The 18,392-nt window shown below is 44.1% G+C and overlaps 2 protein-coding genes across 2 annotated transcripts in view; one reads left to right on the top strand and one right to left on the bottom strand.

The window, feature by feature from the left end:
* Nucleotides 1–569: 569 nt before the first annotated feature.
* On the bottom strand, nucleotides 570–8,074 carry NEDD8 (NEDD8 ubiquitin like modifier). Its single transcript, XM_034405418.3, has 4 exons — nucleotides 7,927–8,074; nucleotides 4,422–4,469; nucleotides 1,371–1,453; nucleotides 570–1,050 (listed from the first exon to the last, which is right to left on the bottom strand). Exons 1-4 carry the CDS (start codon nucleotides 7,942–7,944, stop codon nucleotides 963–965), a joined length of 237 nt encoding a protein of 78 aa, XP_034261309.3. The 5' UTR covers nucleotides 7,945–8,074; the 3' UTR covers nucleotides 570–962.
* A 699-nt stretch (nucleotides 8,075–8,773) lies between these two features.
* GMPR2 (guanosine monophosphate reductase 2) overlaps nucleotides 8,774–18,392 on the top strand; it is a 21,563-nt gene continuing 11,944 nt past the window's right edge. The window contains exons 1-5 of the mRNA XM_060684813.2: nucleotides 8,774–9,045; nucleotides 10,233–10,340; nucleotides 13,286–13,381; nucleotides 16,030–16,149; nucleotides 17,695–17,778. Of these exons, the coding sequence (XP_060540796.1) occupies nucleotides 13,295–13,381; nucleotides 16,030–16,149; nucleotides 17,695–17,778 (291 nt within the window). The 5' untranslated portion in view covers nucleotides 8,774–9,045; nucleotides 10,233–10,340; nucleotides 13,286–13,294. The remainder of the gene's footprint in view (nucleotides 9,046–10,232; nucleotides 10,341–13,285; nucleotides 13,382–16,029; nucleotides 16,150–17,694; nucleotides 17,779–18,392) is intronic.

Below are 18,392 nucleotides of genomic sequence, written 5' to 3'. Positions count from 1 at the left end.
CCCGATGATGAAAATAGGAATTGCTTAACTTTCTCCACTCAAATGTTAAAGGAGTCCTCAACGTACGACTGTAACGGAGTCTTTTAGGATTACGATTCTAAGATGCACCGGGTTAAGTAGGTGATGACAGGACCATATACGATTCTTTTTGCAGTGGTCGTTAAATGAATTGCCAGGTTAAGCGAACCCATTTTCTGCAATGGACGCTTGTTGGAAATCTGATGTAAAATGCCGGTTTCCAGGCCCCCCTCCCCAAAAATTGTCATAAATCGGGGTCACATGACGAGGCGCAGAAAACGGCGGTCGAGGCAGGCTGGTTGTCGAGTGCGCGAATTGTGATGCGACAGGTTGTGTGTGTGCCAAAATTTGTATTTGTGAGTCGAAATTTGGTCTTCGGTACCATTTTGGGGGCTCCGTCTTCTCTTCAAACCGCTCCTAAGCGACCGGTCGTAAATGGGAGGATGACGGTCGTACGTCGAGGACTTAGCAAAGGCGGAATTGACCCAAATCAACACACCGCCCCCCTCAGAAAGAAACCCTTCAGATCCCAGGAGACACAAAAGACGCTGTGAAGATTGTGAAACGTTTATTGAACATTTATTAGCCACGAAATGACGAGGATAGTGGGGAAAGACACTTGGGGACCCGGGTGGCAAAAACCAGCACATGCAGCGAGACGGAGGCTGCACCCCGATAACTTAAAAGAGCACCCCGTTCCCCCAAAACACAATCCCTCCCCCCCCAACCTCTCCCAAAGACAGCTTGCAAAGAAAGAGACTTCCGGGGAGGCGGCGGTGTCAGGCAGTTCCCCTCCTGGGATTCGGGAGAGACGGAAAGCGGCGGGATGCGCTCGAACCCGACGGGCCTCCCATGACGCCTCGAGTGGGGAGGGGGGTGAGGCTCACCCACATCCGGGGGCTTTAGGGAAAGGTGGGGTGGCGCGGCGGGTGCCGGGGGCGCCATCATCGCAGACCTCCACGCAGGGCTAGAACCAAGTGAAGGACGGAGCCGCCCTGGATCTTGTAGTCGGCGGCCGTTTTCTCATCGTTCCTGAGGGGGGGGGGGGGTTGGGGGTGAGAGACAAAAGCAGGGGGTGAGTCCCAATTTTGGACACATATACCAAAATGGGTGAGAGAGACAGCAAATCCGAGAGCTCCCAGTTCCCTCTTTAAACGAGGACCAATGCAGGGCGTTAAGTGAGGGACCGCATGTGATCGTGACATCCGATTTCCTGCTGGCTTACCCAATGACTCTGATCCCTTGTTTTTCAAAGCATTCTCGGCTCGGTTTTGTTCGACGGTCCCTCCCCCTAAACAAATCAGGATAAAACCTATGCAGGCGTGACACACTCTCCCTTGGTTTAAACTCACATTTGCTTGCCGCTGTAGATGAGTCGCTGCTGTTGCGGCGGGATGCCTTCCTTTTCTTCCACCCGCTCTTTTATTCTTTCCACCTGAAAGGGAGCAGAGAAAGGGAAAAAAAGAGAGTAAGAGAGCATTTATTTTTTAAATTTTTATACCGCCCCCTCTCCCGAAGGACTCGGGGCGGTGAACAGCCAAAATTAAAAAACATGCAATATAAACATTAAAATACTATAAAACAAAATTAGATTTATCTTAGGCTTCCCCCAATTTAAAAACCCCTTACCCATAAAATTCACCAATTAAAAATTTTTTAACCCAGCCCTGCTTGCTGAAATAAAAAAGTCTTCAGAGCCGGCGGAAGGTCCGGAGGTCCGGGATCAGTCGTATACCTGGGGGTAGCTCATTCCAGAGGGCGGGTGCCCCCACAGAGAAGGCTCTTCCCCGGGAGGTCGCCAGCCGAGATTGCCTGACTGACGGCACCCTGAGGAGGCCCTCTCTGTGGGAGCGTATTGGTCAGTGGGAGGTTATCGGTGGCAGAAGGTGGTCTCGTAAATAACCGGGCCCTAAGCCATGGAGCGCTTTGAAGATGAGAACCAATACCTTGAAGCGCACCCGGAAGACCACTGGAAGCCAATGCAGCTCGCGCAGGAGGTGTGTCACATGGGAGCGCCATGTTGCCCCCATAAGTACCCGCGCGGCCGCATTCTGCACCAGTTGGAGCCTCCGAATGCTCCTCAAGGGGAGTCCCATGTAGAGAGCGTTGCAGTAGTCCAGGCAGGAAGTGACGAGGGCATGAGCGACCGTGCATAAGGAGTCCCGATCCAGAAAGGGGCGCAACTGGCGAATCAGGCGAACCTGATAGAAAGCCCCCCTGGCCACGGCCGTCATAAGCTCTTCTAAAGACAGCCGTGCATCCAGTAGGACACCCAAGTTACGCGCCCTCTCCGTGGGGGCCAATGTCTCACCCCCAATAGTCAGCGATGGCACCAGCTGACTATATCGGGACGCCGGCAATCACAGCCACTCGGTCTTGGAGGGGTTGAGTCTGAGCCTGTTCCTCCCCATCCAGACCCGCACGGCCTCCAGGCACCGGGATATCACTTCAAGGACATCGTTGGAAGTCCACCCATCTTCCAGTTCCCCAAGACCGAGGAACATTGCTGTAATGTTTGATTCTGCTCCAAGAAAACACCCAAGTGTCTTCACGCCAACCCACGGCCGCTACGGTGAAGGCCGTCAACATCTGAATCATTGTCGGAAGAGTTTCTCCAGGAACTAACAGGAATCTGGAACTGAACCCACTCAAAACCGTAGAAATGATGGTGGACTTTAGGAGAAACCCTCCCGTACTTCCACCTCTCACAATTCTATACGACACAGTATCAACAGTAGAGACCTTCAAATTTGTAGGTTCTACCGTATCGCAAGATCTAAAATGGACACCCAACATCAAAAACGTCATCAAAAAAACCGCAACAAAGAATGTTCTTTCTGCGTCAACTCAGAAGGCTCAAACTGCCCAAGGAGCTGCTGATCCAGTTCTACAGAGGAATGATGGAGTCTGTCATCTGCACCACCTGCAACCCAGAGGATCATTAGAACTGCAGAAAAAACAATGGCTACCAACCTGCCTTCCATGGAGGACCTGTATCCTGCACGAGTCAAAAAGAGGGCTGAGAAAATATCTACAGACTCAGGGTGGATAAAAATCAATGATTTTTTTAAAAAAAATCAAAAAAATCAGATTTTTTTGATTTAAATCGGATTTTTTTGATTTTATCGAATTTATTTTAATAAAAAACTTTGGGGGTAAAAATCTATCTATTTAAGATACATAAATAATTTAGTGTATTCCGCATGAAATGGAGCTTAATTATGTAGCAGGAGGCTGTATATTCTGCAACCCTGGGACTATCGGTGAGTCAACAGCGGGTCAAAGGAGTAGCAGAGATGACAGTTGCTCTTTAAAAATTATGATTTAAATCGAGTTGATTTAAATCAAGCCTTTTTACTAGTGATTTAAATCAACTCGATTTAAATCAAATCCACCCTGTACAGACCCCTCACATCCTGGACATAAATTGTTTCAGCTTCTACCCTCAAAATGACACTATAGAGCACTGCACACCAGAACAACTAGACACAAGGACAGTTTTTCCCCGAACGCCATCACTCTGCTAAACAAATAATTCCCTCAACACTCTCAAACTATTCACTAAGTCTGCACTACTATTAATCTTCTCATCGGTCCCATCACCCATCTCCTACCATTTATGACTGTATCTATTCTATTATTCTATTATTCTATTATTCTATTATTCTATTATTCTATTATTCTATTTTCTGTTCTATTCTATTCTATTCTATTCTATTCTATTCTATTCTATTCTATTCTATTCTATTCTATTCTATTCTATTCTATTCTATTCTAGTGGCAAGCTGTTCCACTGGTTAATTGTCCACACTGTTAGGAAGTTTCAGGTTGCTTTCTCTCTCCTTGATGAGTTTCCATCTACTTGCATTTTTTTTACGTGCTTTTGAACGGCTAGGTTGGCAGAAGCTGGGACAAGTCACGGAGAGCTCACCCCGTTACGCGGCACGAGGGATTCGAACCGCCGAACTGCCGACCTTTCGATCGACAAGCTCAGCGTCTTAGCCACCGCGCTACCGCGTCCCTATGACCTGCTCAGATTACATTAAATTATCCTCGCTTAAATGAAATTAAAATTATCCAGCCTCCTATAGCATTTTAGTTCCCCTTCTTTGCACTTTCCCTCCCCAAAGTCTCAACATCTTTTTCTGATCAAAACTGGACGCAGGATTCCAGGTGTGGCCTTATTAAGGCTTTACAAAGATTGTAGAAAGAAGGGGGGGGGACATGGTGGAGGAGTTCCTCCTAGTTTGCACGGGAGCTCCAAATACAGACCTTCCTCTCTCTTTCTACAAACAAGAGGCCTTCGGGGAGTCGAGGGTGAACTGCGTTTGAAGGCAAAGCAGGATACGCAACAAAGATAATCAGCAAATCAAAACCCACCCCATTCTTTTGAGGGCCGATACCTTGTCCGTCGGTTCGATATCAATCTCTATCTCTTTCCCGGTCAGCGTCTGCAACGAAAGGAAGAGAGAGAGAGAGAAAAAAAAGGTTCATCAAATCACCGTCGTCTACTCCCTCTGTAGAATCCCACTCCGATTCAATTCTAAAGAGAGAAAGGGAAGGGATCTGCTAACTTTTGTTATGTCCTTGCTTATGCATAAATCAAAAGGTATTTCACTCACCTACATTTCCGGCTTTTTAGATCGCATTCGGACAGAGGCGAAACCAAAGATAAAGTAATCACAATCTTATTAAGATTGGCAGAAAGCCCAGAAGCAATTTGCAGAGAATCCCGACGCGAAGGAGAATGAACTAAAGTTGTTCCCTACAAATTGCTTCAGTCGGCGTTCCTCCTTAAATAGGCTAAGGGAGTGGCCAATTAGCCCCAAGCCTTACTCTCAAGGAGACCTCCTCCTGAGGAGCCACTCCTGCGCAGAGCCCGTGCATCGAGAAGAGGCTCCTACTCTTCGTCCTCTTCACTTATGGGAGCTTCTGAAGGCCCTGGCGGAATCCCTGCCTCTGGCACCACATCTTCTCCAGCCTCCTCACTGTCTTACTCGAGTGCCAGCTGCACAGGCTGCTGGCGCAGCACCACACCAGCCTCCTCGTTGTCAGAATCAGCTACAATCCACACAGGCCGCTGACGAGCCACAACACAAATGGTTATCCAACATCTTCTTAATAACTTCCAGTGTTCGAGCATTTACAATTTCTGCAAGCAAGTTGTTCCACGGATTAATTGTTCTGTCAGGAAATTTCTCCTTAGTTCTAAGTTGCTTCTCTCCTTGATTAGTTTCCACCCATTGCTTCTTGTCCTGCCCTCAGGGGCTATGGAGAATAACGTGACCCCCCCCCTCTTCTTTGGGGCAACGCTTGAGATATTGGAAGACTATCATGTCTCCCCTAGTCTTTTTTCATCAAACTAGACATACTCAATTCCAGCAACCATTTGTTATTATGTTTTAACCTCCAGTTCCCTAATCCTCTCGAATCTCTCCTTGATCAGTCTCCATCCATTATTCCTTGTCTGACCTTCGGGTGCCTTAGAAAATAGCTTGACCCCCTTCCTCCTCTCTAGGGCAACCCCCCAAATATTGGATGTTGATATTTGATGGCGTTTGAAGGTATTGTCACAGGATGTAAGCTATTCTGAGTAAAGCTGCCTCTTTACAATTGACCGATGGGGATTTCGGTCAATGCCGATGGTGTTCCAAGAGGGGCTCCAGATATTTTGGGATTGCATCCAAAGCCCCCATTACTATTGGTCCTAACTTTGCTTTCTTTTGCCACAGTCGTTCTTTTTCTATTTGCAGGTCTTTGTATTTTTGTTACCTTCTCTTCACGTCTGCAGGTGCTGCCATGTCCACTATCCAGACTTCGTTTTTTTTGCCTTTCTTTGTTATGACATTATTAAATTTGTCTGCCGCCCATCTCTACCAAGTGACTCACAATACCATAAATAACAAAATAAAACAATTATGGGATTAAAATCGTTCAACTTGGAGGCTAAAGACGCAGCACGGCCTTCTCCAATTTGAAGAGACACTTGTTCGGCAGGCCGAGGCAAAGAGGGAGTCCCGGAAGCAGCGAAATCTGGGGGCTGAGCAGGGGAGAGAATGTATCTGCCCTCAGTGTGGAAGGGATTGCCACTCTCGAAATGGCCTTTTTAGTCACACTAAATGCTGTTTTAGGACATCTTTCCCTGTCTTATATTTTTTTTGAACCCTGAAATAAGCGCTTGGTGTTATTGCCATGCACTCAAAAATCAGATTGGGTTTATTATCAGGGGATGTCTTATTTTGGGGGAAACAGGATGTGTGTATATATATAGGTGTAGATAGATAGATAGATAGATAGATAGATAGATAGACAGACAGATGATAGATGGATAGATATAAATGGATAAAGATAGATAGATGGGTAGATAAAGATAGATAGATAGATAGATAGATAGATAGATAGATAGATAGATAGATAGATAGAGATATATAGGATGTAGTATCTATATCTATATCTAGATATAGGATGTAGTAGCCTTCCTTCAATCGAAGCCCGAGGATAGACAGATGATAGATGGATGGATGGATATAGATAGATGGATAGATAAAGATAGATAGATGAGAGATAGATAGATGATAAAGATAGATGATAAAGATAAATAGATATAGATATATAGGATGTGGCATCTAAATCTATACATAGATATAGGATGTAGTAGCCTTCCTTGAATCGAAGCCCGAGGATAGATAGAGAGACAGATGATAGATATCGCTAGATGGCTAGATGAAGATAGATAGATGATAAAGATAGATAGATATAGATATATAGGATGTAGTATCTGTATTTTTCTTCTAGCCAGGTTTTCCCTATATAACCAAGGTTTTTCTGCAGCACCAGCTCAGTAGAATCACATCCACTCGATTCTGGGCTTTTTTCTTTTCTAACAGCTAGCAAGCTCTTCCTGCTAGGTGGGAGACCTATATAGATCTATTTCTAGCTCGTTTGCTTTCATCAGTAGGCCACACCCATATCTTATATATCCTCCCTGTAAAGGTACAGTAAGAAAGTAAGAAAATTGATACTGTACCTTTACAGGGAGGATACATAAGATATGGGTGTGGCCTACTGATGAAAGCAAATGAGCTAGAAATAGATCTACATAGGTCTCCCACCTAGCAGGAAGAGCTTGCTAGCTGTTAGAAAAGAAAAAAGCCCAGAATCGAGTGGATGTGATTCTACTGAGCTGGGGCTGCAGAAAAACCTTGGCTACGTAGGGAAAACCTGGCTAGAAGAAAAACACACATAAACCCTACGAAGAAGTAAGAAAATTGATGATGTAGTATCTATATCTATACATAGATATAGGATGTAGTAGCCTTCCTTCAATCAAAGCTCGAGGATAGATAGATAGACAGATGATAGATGGATGGATGGATGGATATAGATAGATGGATAGATATAGATAGATGATAAAGATAGATAGAGGGAGGCAGGCAGACTGACAGATGAATAAATAGAGATAGATAGATAGATTGTATGTATGTATGTATGTATGTATATATCTCCTGGGGCTTTGATTGAAGGAAGGCTACTACATCCCTGGGGCTGCGGTGCCTTTTTGTGGGTCTTTTAACAGAGTAACTGAGTTGGAAGGGACCTTGGAGGTCATCTAGCTCAACCCCCTGCTCAGGCAGGAGACCCTGTACAAGGGATTCGAACCGGCGAACTTGTGTCCCCTGAGAGAACCTACGTCTTTTGCCGCCCTTCACGGCCTGGAGCGCTGCCTGCTGAAAGAGAGAGAGAGAGAGAAAAAAGCAGCTCTACCGGTTGGGCTTCTGCCTGCCGGGCGCCTCAGAGCCGCCCATAATGCACCGCGGCCGGCGCTCCCCAGGGATGCCGCGCCTCAGCGCACGTGGGAAGACAGGGCCCGTTTGGCGGCTCCCCTCCGCCGGAGCCTCCCCGCCTCACCTTCACTTTGATTAACATCCTGGCCGCTTCGTTCGCTTCGCTCGCCCGTCCCGGTGCCTCTCTCAGCGACGCCCAACCTCCGACCTCGGAAGCGGAACTGGCTTCGCCGGCACTCCCGAAGGATTGTTTCCGGTCTCCGGTGACGTCACTTCCTGTCTCATGCTCCTTCAATCAAAGCCAAAGGAGAGAGAGAGAGAGAGTCCTGCTTTTTAGATATCCTTCCGCCGCTGTCGCGCGGCATTATGGGAGACGCTGTCTTTTCCTCCGCTAGGCTGGCTGGGATGGAATGGAGCGGAGGACTCCGTTTCCCAGCACGCCCCGCGATTCTGTCACCGCTCTTCTTTTGGGTAGGCCGCGTAAAAGAAAGAGAGCGCCGTTATCGTGAAGGAAGGAGCTATAATTCTATTTCTTTCTTTTTCCCCAATTCAAGTTTTCGTTTTTAATTTTATGTTGTTTAAATAAATAAATAAATAAATAAATAAATAAATAAATAAATAAATAAACTTTATTGTCACTGTTAATGCGTATCAATGCGTGAATGGTGTGATACCTGGGTATCATACGCTTCAATACAATGTAATTCTATTTCTAATAATCATTAATTATTAGAAATCAGAATTATATAATTGTTTTAATAAATTTATTAATATTAATATTTATACATTAATATTTATTAATTCTGGAATTGTTGAAAGGTTTGTTCTATCGCTGAGGCAAAAATAGTACCAAAAAAAGAAAGAAAGAAAGAAAACAAACATGGCCGCTCGGAGACATATTTGTGACGTTTTGGTCCCTGGGAGCTGTAGTTTTTCTTGTCTCAGCAGGCTGATTGGCGTTTGCCTCTGCCCCTGACGTCATCCCGTTTGAGCGCGCTCCCTTACGGGGAGATGTAGTTCTAACAGCCCTTGCGGGCTTTGGAGACGCTTAGAGTGAGAACTACGTTTCCCACAAGGCATTGCTCCTCCGTTAAAAAGAGAACGCCAGCCAGGTTCGAGGGGGGCTTAGCGGAGACCTTGGAACGCCGAGAGCGAGTCGAGGTCGCTTTTTTTCTCCCTCTCGGGGAGCGCCAAAAGACCGGAAGCGGGCGGAAAGCGAAAAAAAAGGGGAACCGGAAGTGGGGTTTGTGCATCCCCCTATATACTCCGTACCCTAAAAATGGGTCAATAATTGGGATGCATGTTTTGAGATACCAAACTGGGGATTCTGGGTTGGGGTGCAAGGTTGGCATGGCTTAAGCCAGTGTTTCCCCAATTTTGCAACTTGAAAATGGGTGGACTTCAATTCCCAGAATTCCCCAGCCAGCATGGCTGGCTGGGGAATTCTGGGAGTTGAAGTCCACCCGGCTTCCAATGTGCAAGGTTGATACACACTGGCTTAGGCTAACCTAGCATTCCCCAATCTCATGCCCTCCAGGTGGGCGAGGACTACAATTCCCCATGGGCCGTGCTGGCTGGGGCACATGGGAGTTGTAGTCCCGCCAGATCAGGTAAAGGTAAAACTGCAAAGCCAACGAAGGCTTCCCTAAGATCGAAGAGCTGCTCAAAGCGGTTCAAGTCTACCAGAGGTGGCCCTGAAGCTTCCCGGTTTGGGATGAAGTGATCGGGGCCCTGTGGAACTCTTAACGTGGGCAGGGGAAGTCTTAACACGAAGGGCAGAGGGAATTTCAAAATCTGTATCTCGTGGCACTGAGACAATGGTAATTTTGAGAGATTGGAGATGAGGATGATCAAGGGTTTATGGGAAAGGAACAGTGGTGAAATCCAAATTTTTTTACTACTGGTTCTGTGGGTGTGGCTTGGTGGGCGTGTCAGGGGAAGGATACTGCAAAATCCCCATTCCCACCCCACTCCAGGGGAGGGATACTGCAAAACCCCCATTCTCACCCCACTCCTGGGGAAGGATACTGCAAAACCCCCATTCCTACCCCACTCCTGGGGGGAAGGATACCGCAAAATCTCCATTTCCACCCCACTCCTGGGGGAAGGATACTACAAAATCTCCATTCCCACCCCACTCCTGGGGGAAGGATACTACAAAATCTCCATTCCCACCCCACTCCAGGGAAAGGATACTGCAAAATCTCCATTCCCACCCCACTCCAGGGAAAGGATATTGCAAAATCCCCATTCCCTCCCCACTCTGGAGCCAGCCAGAGGTGGTATTTGCCGGTTCTCCGAACTGCTCAAAATTTTCCGCTACCGGTTCGTCAGAACCTGCTGGATTTCACCCCTGGAAAGGAGAGATTCACTTGTGATAAAGTTGGACTTTTGAAATTCAATTCAATATTATTTATTTTTTTTGTTTAGAATGACGGGAACAATTATGGAGAAATCAAGGCCGATGTTGACACGGAGGTCATAAAACATTTATTGGCAGTGACTTTTGATTCCTGAAATCCACACAGTCCACCCAGAGTAAGAGAGCTGAAAGTGTCACAAAGTTGAAAGTGTAATTGGAAAATGATCATTAACTACCTTGAGCCATAAAGCCTTGCAAACACGATTGAGAAGATCTATGTAGATTTTCCCAAAGGTCTTTTTTTTTTTTCAAAAGGCAAAACTGGACTTTTGTATTTCCTTCAAGAACATTTCGCTTCTCATCCGCACCCATTTCAGGGAGTCCTCGACTTACGATCACAACGGAGCCCAAAATTTCTGTTGTTAAGCGAGTCATTTGCGAAGTGAGTTTTTGCCCTGTTTTACGACCTTTCTTGCCACAGTTGCTGAGTGAATAACTGAAGTTGATAAATTAGTAACCCGGTTGTGAGGTGAATCTTGTCAGAAAGTCGCAGAAGGGGATCACGTCGTAAGTGTGAGACAGTGGCCAAGCATTTGAATTTTGATCACACGAGCACGGGGATGCTGCAAAGGTCGTAAGTGTGAAAAATGGTCATCAGTCACTTTTTTCAGTGACGTAACTTTGAATGGTTACTAAATGAACAGTTGTAAATCGAGGAATACTTGTATTCGGGTGACCCTGAGGGTACAGATAAACCCCTAAATGGCCTCAATGACTCTCAGAGAGACTACTAATGACCAGATGACTGCAAAGGAATATAAATCCTTCCAGCCTCCACCATTCGGTAAGAACTGAAGAAGCTTCTTGGACGAGAAGGGAAATGTCTTCAAGGAAAAATACTTTGAAAAATACGAAGTTCAGTTGCCTTTTGAAAAAGCAAGGGATGACCGATGGAAAATAATTTGCATTGTAGATTGTTTAACTGTAGAATAGAATAGAACAGAAATAGAATGGAATGGAATGGAAGAGGAATAGAAAGAATAGAAATAGAAATTGAAAAACCTGTGTTTCCCCGAAAATAAGACCCTGTCTTATATTTTTTTGAACCCCGAAATAAGCGCTTGGCCTTATTTTTGGGGAGGTCTTATTATTTTGGGGCGCGTGGAGCAAGACGGGGCTCCTCTTGCCGTCTTACCTGATTTCCAGCTCTGTCTCCCTAACCCTAACCAGTGGAAATGGCAAGGACCACCTGCTAAATATTTTCGGGGAGGGCTTATATTAGTGCATGCACAAAAAAGCCCAATTGGGCTTATTATCCGGGGAGATCTTACTTTTGGGGAAACATGGTAGAATCGCAATAATAGAAATAGAATCGGAATAATAGAATAACAATAGAAAGAAATAATATAATATAATATAATATAATATAATATAATATAGTATATAATATAATATAATATAATATAATATAATATAATATAATATAATATAATATAATATAATATAATAATATTAGAAATAAAGAATAGAAATAGAAATATTAGAATAGAATTAGGAGTAGAGTAGAGTAGAGTAGAATAGAATAGAACAGAATAGAAATAGAATAGAATAGGATAGGATAGGATAGAATAGAATAGAATAGAATAGAACAGAATAGAATAGAAATTTAAATTGGTTTTAAAACATTAGGAGTTTTTTAAATTGTTTTGGGCCAAATTATTTAATGGGTTTTTATATTGTCTTTTAAATTTTGTAGTTTGTGTGTTTTATTTTTCTGGCTGTTCACCGCCCTGAGTCCTTCGGGAGTAGGGCGGTATATAAATCTAATAAAATGAAATAGAAGAATAGAGTAGAGTAGAGTAGAGTAGAGTAGAGTAGAATAAAATAGAATAGAATAGAATAGAATAGAATAGAATAGTAGAGTAGAGTAGAGTAGAGTAGAGTAGAGTAGAGTAGAGTAGAATAGAATAGAAGAATAGAGTAGAATAGAATAGAATAGAAGAATAGAGTAGAGTAGAATAGAAGAATAGAGTAGAATAGAATAGAAGAATAGAATAGAGTAGAATAGAATAGAATAGAATAGAAGAATAGAGTAGAATAGAATAGAATAGAATAGAAGAATAGAGTAGAGTAGAATAGAATAGAATAGAAGAATAGAGTAGAGTAGAGTAGAATTGAATAGAATAGAATAGAAGAATAGAGTAGAGTAGAATAGAATAGAATAGAAGAATAGAGTAGAGTAGAGTAGAATAGAATAGAATAGAATAGAATAGAATAGAAGAATAGAGTAGAATAGAATAGAATAGAAGAGTAGAGTAGAGTAGAGAAGAATAGAATAGAATAGAAGAATAGAGTAGAGTAGAGTAGAATAGAATAGAAGAATAGAGTAGAGTAGAATAGAAGAATAGAGTAGAATAGAATAGAATAGAATAGAAGAATAGAGTAGAGTAGAATAGAAGAATAGAGTAGAATAGAATAGAATAGAAGAATAGAATAGAGTAGAATAGAATAGAATAGAAGAATAGAGTAGAATAGAATAGAAGAATAGAGTAGAGTAGAATAGAAGAATAGAGTAGAATAGAATAGAAGAATAGAATAGAGTAGAATAGAATAGAATAGAAGAATAGAGTAGAGTAGAATAGAATAGAAGAATAGAGTAGAATAGAATAGAATAGAATAGAATAGAAGAATAGAGTAGAATAGAATAGAATAGAAGAATAGAGTAGAGTAGAATTGAATAGAATAGAATAGAATAGAATAGAATAGAATAGAAGAATAGAGTAGAGTAGAGTAGAGTAGAATAGAATAGAATAGAATAGAATAGAATAGAATAGAATAGAATAGAGTTAGAAGGGACCTTGGAGATCTTCTAGACAACCCCCTGTTCAGGCAGGAAATCTTATACCATTTCCCGCCAACGATTGGCCAATCTCTTCTTAAAAACTTCCAGCGTTGGAGCATTTACAACTTCTGGATTCAGTTCGTTCCGCTAATTATTCTTAATCGTCAGGAAAAAAAAGTTTAGAGAAGAAAAGGTTCAGCTTTCGTCCCTGGTGTTCCAGAATTCCAGGATTCTTTGCTTTTTATTTATTTATTTTTATTTATTTTTTTAAATTTACAGGAATCCACAATGCCCCACATTGAGAATGACATTAAATTGGACTTCAAGGATGTCCTCCTGAGACCAAAACGGAGTACCCTCAAATCCCGGAGCGAGGTAGAAGGCCTTTTTTTTGTCACTCTCCTTGCAGATGACAAGGCAACAGTTATCATCATAATAATTGAGCTACCGTATTTTCCGGCGTATAAGACGACTTTTGAACACATGAAAATCTTCTCAAAAGTCGGGGGTCGTCTTATACGCCGGGTGTCGTTCTCCTGTAACCAGGCAGACCAGCCCGAAAGACTCTGACGAGCCTTAAATGGCTCTGGCGATCCAAGCTCTGACGATCCCAGCTCATCTGGGATCGCCAGAGCCATGTAAAAGCCAAAAAAATTCCCCCCTCCAGCTTGCTTACCTTAGCTGCTGGTCGCAACTCCTTGCTGTAATCCCTGCAATCCATTGCATCAGCAAGCAACTGAATCTCCCTGCCTGCAATCAAGCAGGCAGGGAGTTGTGGACTTCAACTCCCAGAATTCCTCAGCCAGCAAAACAAAGCTGGCTGAGGAATTCTGGGAGTTGAAGTCTACACGCCTTAAAAGTTGCCAAGGTTGGAGACCCCTGTTCTATTGGGTAAGTTTTTTTCTCCCTTTGGGAGCTTTAAAAAAAATAGTTAATTGGGTTTTTTTTTTTAGTTGTTCTTTTTTTAGACCTAGCCATTTAAAGTTTAGGAAGTTTTAAATGTAGCTTTCCTATAAAAATAAATTAAAATAAAATAAAAGAATATTTGTGCAGCTTTCTGAGATTTAGTGTGTTTCTGTAGGGTTTCACTCGAACTACACAAACACACAAAATCTCACAAACCTGTATGTGGAATTTTGTGTGTGTAAAGTGTGAAAGTTGGTTTTTTTGGGCTTTTTGTGGCTGTGTGAGGTTCCTGCTTGTTGCAGGGGCCATTTTGGGTCGAGCACAGCTGCTTTTACAATGTGGGTGAGCCAGTTGTGTTGTGTTGTGTGTGTGTATTTTTATTAATTTTATTTTATTTATTTATTTTATTTTATTTTATTTTTATTTGGTGTGCGTTGGAAGAGGGGTAGTCTTATACGGCGAGTATAGGCCAAACCCTATATTTTAACAGGAGAAGTCGGGGGTCATCTTATATGTCCAGTCGTCTTATACGCCGGAAAATACGGTAACTAAATGTGCATAATAATAAATAAATGTATATCTATGGTTTTAAAGACAGAGAAATTGCATATTTACTTAACGTTTTCTCTTCTGGGAGTGAATTTGAGAATCGCGCTAAGAGTTTGGGCAGGGTGAAGGAAACAAATTCTTGGAGGAATTTGTGAGTGTGTTAGCGAGGTAGCAAACACAGAAGGAATGTGCGTTAAATGAGGCAACCTTGAAGTCCTCCGTACAGGTAGCCTCAACTTACAACAGTACATTTAGTGACGGTAAGAAGTCAAAAACAGAGGAAAAGACTCAGGAGGGGGACTTAAAATACGCTCGGTCGCTCCTTCCCACTTTTTTTCAACTCAAACCCAGTTGTATACAGAAAGTCCTCAATTTACAGCCATTGCTTTAGTGACTGAAGTGACCACGGCACGGAAAAAAAGCCACTTGCGACCGTTTTTCGCACTTAACGACCGTTGCAGCATCTCCACGGTTAAAATTCAGATATCGATGACGGTCCCAGCATCCTGGGGGGGTGGCAAGTGGCACGTCAGTACGACTGACTTCACAATTTCAGCGAGTTAGTTAAGGACGGCGGCCGAAAAGGGTCGTAAAATGGGGAAAAAATTCACTGTCTCGTTTAGCAACAGAAATTTTGGGGTGGGTTGAGGTCGTAAGTCGAGGGCTTATCTATATGCTTTATGAAAGCCGCTATGGCAATGCAACTGATTTTTTTTTTTTAAATTAAGAATATCTTGATGATCGAACAGTAAATTGGTAGTTTGCTAATTATGAATATTCATGATTTTCGTTTTCTCCTCCTTTCCTAAAATATATAAATATAAGCCTCCTAATATTTAGTGGAGGAAATTCCTCCCGGGAGCCCCAAATGAAAACGGAATGCGGTGAGCCTTATTGGTTTCGGAGTCCTGCATTTTCGTTCCGCAGCAGAACCAGATCGGAATGCCCCAGGGGCAGACGGATAGTCCTCCAGTTACGGCCGTTTGATTAGTGACTGTTTTGAAGTTTCCACGGAACTGGGGGGGGGGGGAGGAAAAAAAAGCAGCTTTTCCACCGGTCCTCGCACTTACGACCGTTGCAGAATCCCCACACGGTCACGCGATTAAAAATTTGGTCGCTTGGCAATCCAGCACGCACTTACGACAGCTCCGATCGCCATTTGCGACCTTCCCGGATGGTTTTCTGGGAAGCAGAGTCCCCGGGGTGGGTGTCTGGATTTGCTTAAGGACCACCTGTTTCACTTAACGACTGCGGTGATTGGCGCGGCCACGGTGGCAAAAAAGAGGTCGCTTAATAACCCCTTCGTTTAGCAATGGAAATCCCTGTGCCTAATGTCGTAAGTCGAGGACTACGGATGTGACGTTCGAGCAGCTGTCGCGAGGCTGAGAGATTTTCTCCTCCTGACAGCAGGCACGAGATGGGTGATGGGTGATTGACAGGCCGCCATTCCTGGCGGCTTAAGTCGTCCAGGGAGAAGTTGGATGGAACCCAAGGTTGGGAGAAGCCAACTTTCAAAGTTTGGGGGAGTGACGTCTTCTCTGGATTGGCCGCCTTCTCTTTGTGTCTAGGTGGATCTCATGAGGTCCTTCACCTTCCGTAACTCCAAGCAGACCTACACGGGGATTCCCATCATCGCGGCCAACATGGACACGGTGGGGACCTTTGAGATGGCCAAGGCGTTGGGCAAGGTATGGCTTCCTTCCCCAAAGCCCCAACTCGGCCTTTGGTCTTAGGCAGAGGTTCTCAGGCTGGGCCCCTGGAAGATGGCTGGACTTCAACTCCCAGAATCCCCTACCCAGAATCCCCCAGCCACCATTCCTCCCTCCCTCCCTTCTCTTTCTTTCTTTTTCTTCCTTCCTTCCTTTTTTCCTTTCTCCCTCCCTCCCTTCTCTTTCTTCTTTCTTTCTTCCTTCCTTTCTCCCTCTCTCCGTCCCCTTTTTTCTTTCTTCCTTCCTTCCTTTCTCCCTCCCTTCTTTCTTACTTTCTTCTTCCTTCCTTCCTTCCTTTTCTTTTGTTTTCTCTTTCTTTCTCTTTCTCCTTCCATCGCTCTCTCTCTCCCTCCTTCCATACCTTTCTTCCTTTCTTCCTTTCTTCCTTTTTCTCCCTACCTCTCCCTTCCTCCCTCCCCTTTTTTCTTTCTTTCTTCCTTCCTTCCTTTCTACCTCCCTCCTTCCTTCTTTCTTCCTTCCTTCCTTCTTCCTTTTTCTCTTTCTTTCTCTTTCTCCTTCCATCCCTCTCTCTCTCCCTCCTTCCATACCTCCCTCCTTCCTTCCTTCCTTCTTCTCCCTCTCCCTCCCTTCCTCCCTTCTTTCTTCCTTTCTTCTTCCTTCCTTCCTTCCTTTCTACCTCCCTCCTTCCTTTCTTCTTCCTTCCTTCCTTCCTTCCTTCCTTCTTCCTTTCTTTTTCTCTTTCTTTCTCTTTCTCCTTCCATTGCTCTCTCTCTCCCTCCTTCCATACCTCCCTCCTTCCTTCCTTCCTTCTTCTCCCTCTCCCTCCCTCCCTTCCCCCCCTCTTTCTTTCTTTCTTCCTTTCTTCTTCCTTCCTTCCTTCCTTTCTCCCTCCCTCCTTCCTTTCTTCCTTTCTTCTTTCTTTCTTCCTTCCTTCTTTTCTTTTTCTCTTTCTTTCTCTTTCTCCTTCCTTCCCTCTCTCTCTCCCTCCTTCCATACCTCCCTTCTTCCTTCCTTCCTTCTTGTCTCTCTCCCTCCCTCCCTCCCTCCTTTCTTTCTTTTCTTTTCTTTTTTTCTTTCTTTTCTTTCTTTTCTTTCTTTCTCCTTTCTTCCTTCCTTCTTTTCTCCTTCCTTCCTTCTTCTTTCTTTAATTTTTTCTTTCTTTTCCTTTTTCCTTCCTTGTTTTCTCCTTCCTTCCTTCCTTCTTCTTTCTTTCATTTTTTCTTTCTTTTTCTTTCTTTCTTTTCCTTTTTCCTTCCTTCTTTCACTCTCTCTCTCCCTCTTTCCATCCCTCCCTTCTTCCTTCTTTTCTTTTTCTCCCTTCCTTCCTTCCTCTCCTTCCCTTTGACAAACAACTCCAGGCAGTGAACATGTCCATCCCACCTTCCTCCTCCTGTTTTCCCAACAGCACCAACAACCCTGTGAGGCGGGCAGGGCTGAGAGACGGGGACCGGCCCAGCGTCTCTCAGCTGGCTTTCGTGCCTCAGGCGGGACTTGAACTCACGATATCTGCCGCTTCCTAGCCGGGCGTCTTAACTCCTTTTCCCTGTTGTTTCCTTCCCCCAGTTCTCTCTCTTCACCGCCATCCACAAGCACTGCGCTCTGCAGGAATGGACGGAATTCGCAGCTCAGAATCCAGATTGTCTCCAGGTAGGTGTGGGGACTTCCCCCTCTCCTGTCCATCCCGCCCGCCAGTCCTCCACTTGCGACCGATCATGGGTCCTTTAACCATCATTCAACCTTATGACGGGCTTTCAAAAAAGCTACTTTATGACCCCTCCTCAAAGTTACGACTGCCGCCCCCGCTGCCCCCGGAAATGGGCTCATATTTTCTTCCTTCCTTCCTTCCTTCCTTTCTTCTGTTTCTTTCTTCCTTCCCTTCCTTCCTTCCCTTTCTTTCTTTCATTCTTTCTTTCCTTCCTTCCTTTTCTCTTTCTTTCTTTCTTTCTTTCTTTTTCTTCCTTCTTTCCCTTTCTTTCTTTCATTCTTTCCTTCCTTCCTTCCCTTTCCTTCCTTCCTTCCTTCCTTCCTTCCTTCCTTCCCTGTTTCTTTCTTCCTTCCCTTCCTTCCTTTCTTTCTTTCTCCTTTCTTCCTTCCTTCCTTCCCTTTCTTTCATTCTTTCCTTCCTTCCTTCCATTCCTTCCTTCCTTCCTTCCCTTTCCTTCTTTCCTTCCTTCCTCCCTTCCCTTTCTTTCTTTCCTTCCTTCCTTCCCTGTTTCTTTCTTCCTTCCCTTCCTTCCCTCTTCCTTCTTTCCCTTTCCTTC

Source organism: Pantherophis guttatus, chromosome 4 (genome assembly GCF_059756535.1).
Source record: "Pantherophis guttatus breed Tessera chromosome 4, ASM5975653v1, whole genome shotgun sequence".
In the NCBI taxonomy this organism is placed as follows: Eukaryota; Metazoa; Chordata; class Lepidosauria; order Squamata; family Colubridae; genus Pantherophis; species Pantherophis guttatus.
Note: the sequence above shows the minus strand (reverse complement) of the source record. Positions and strands in the feature narration are given on the sequence as shown.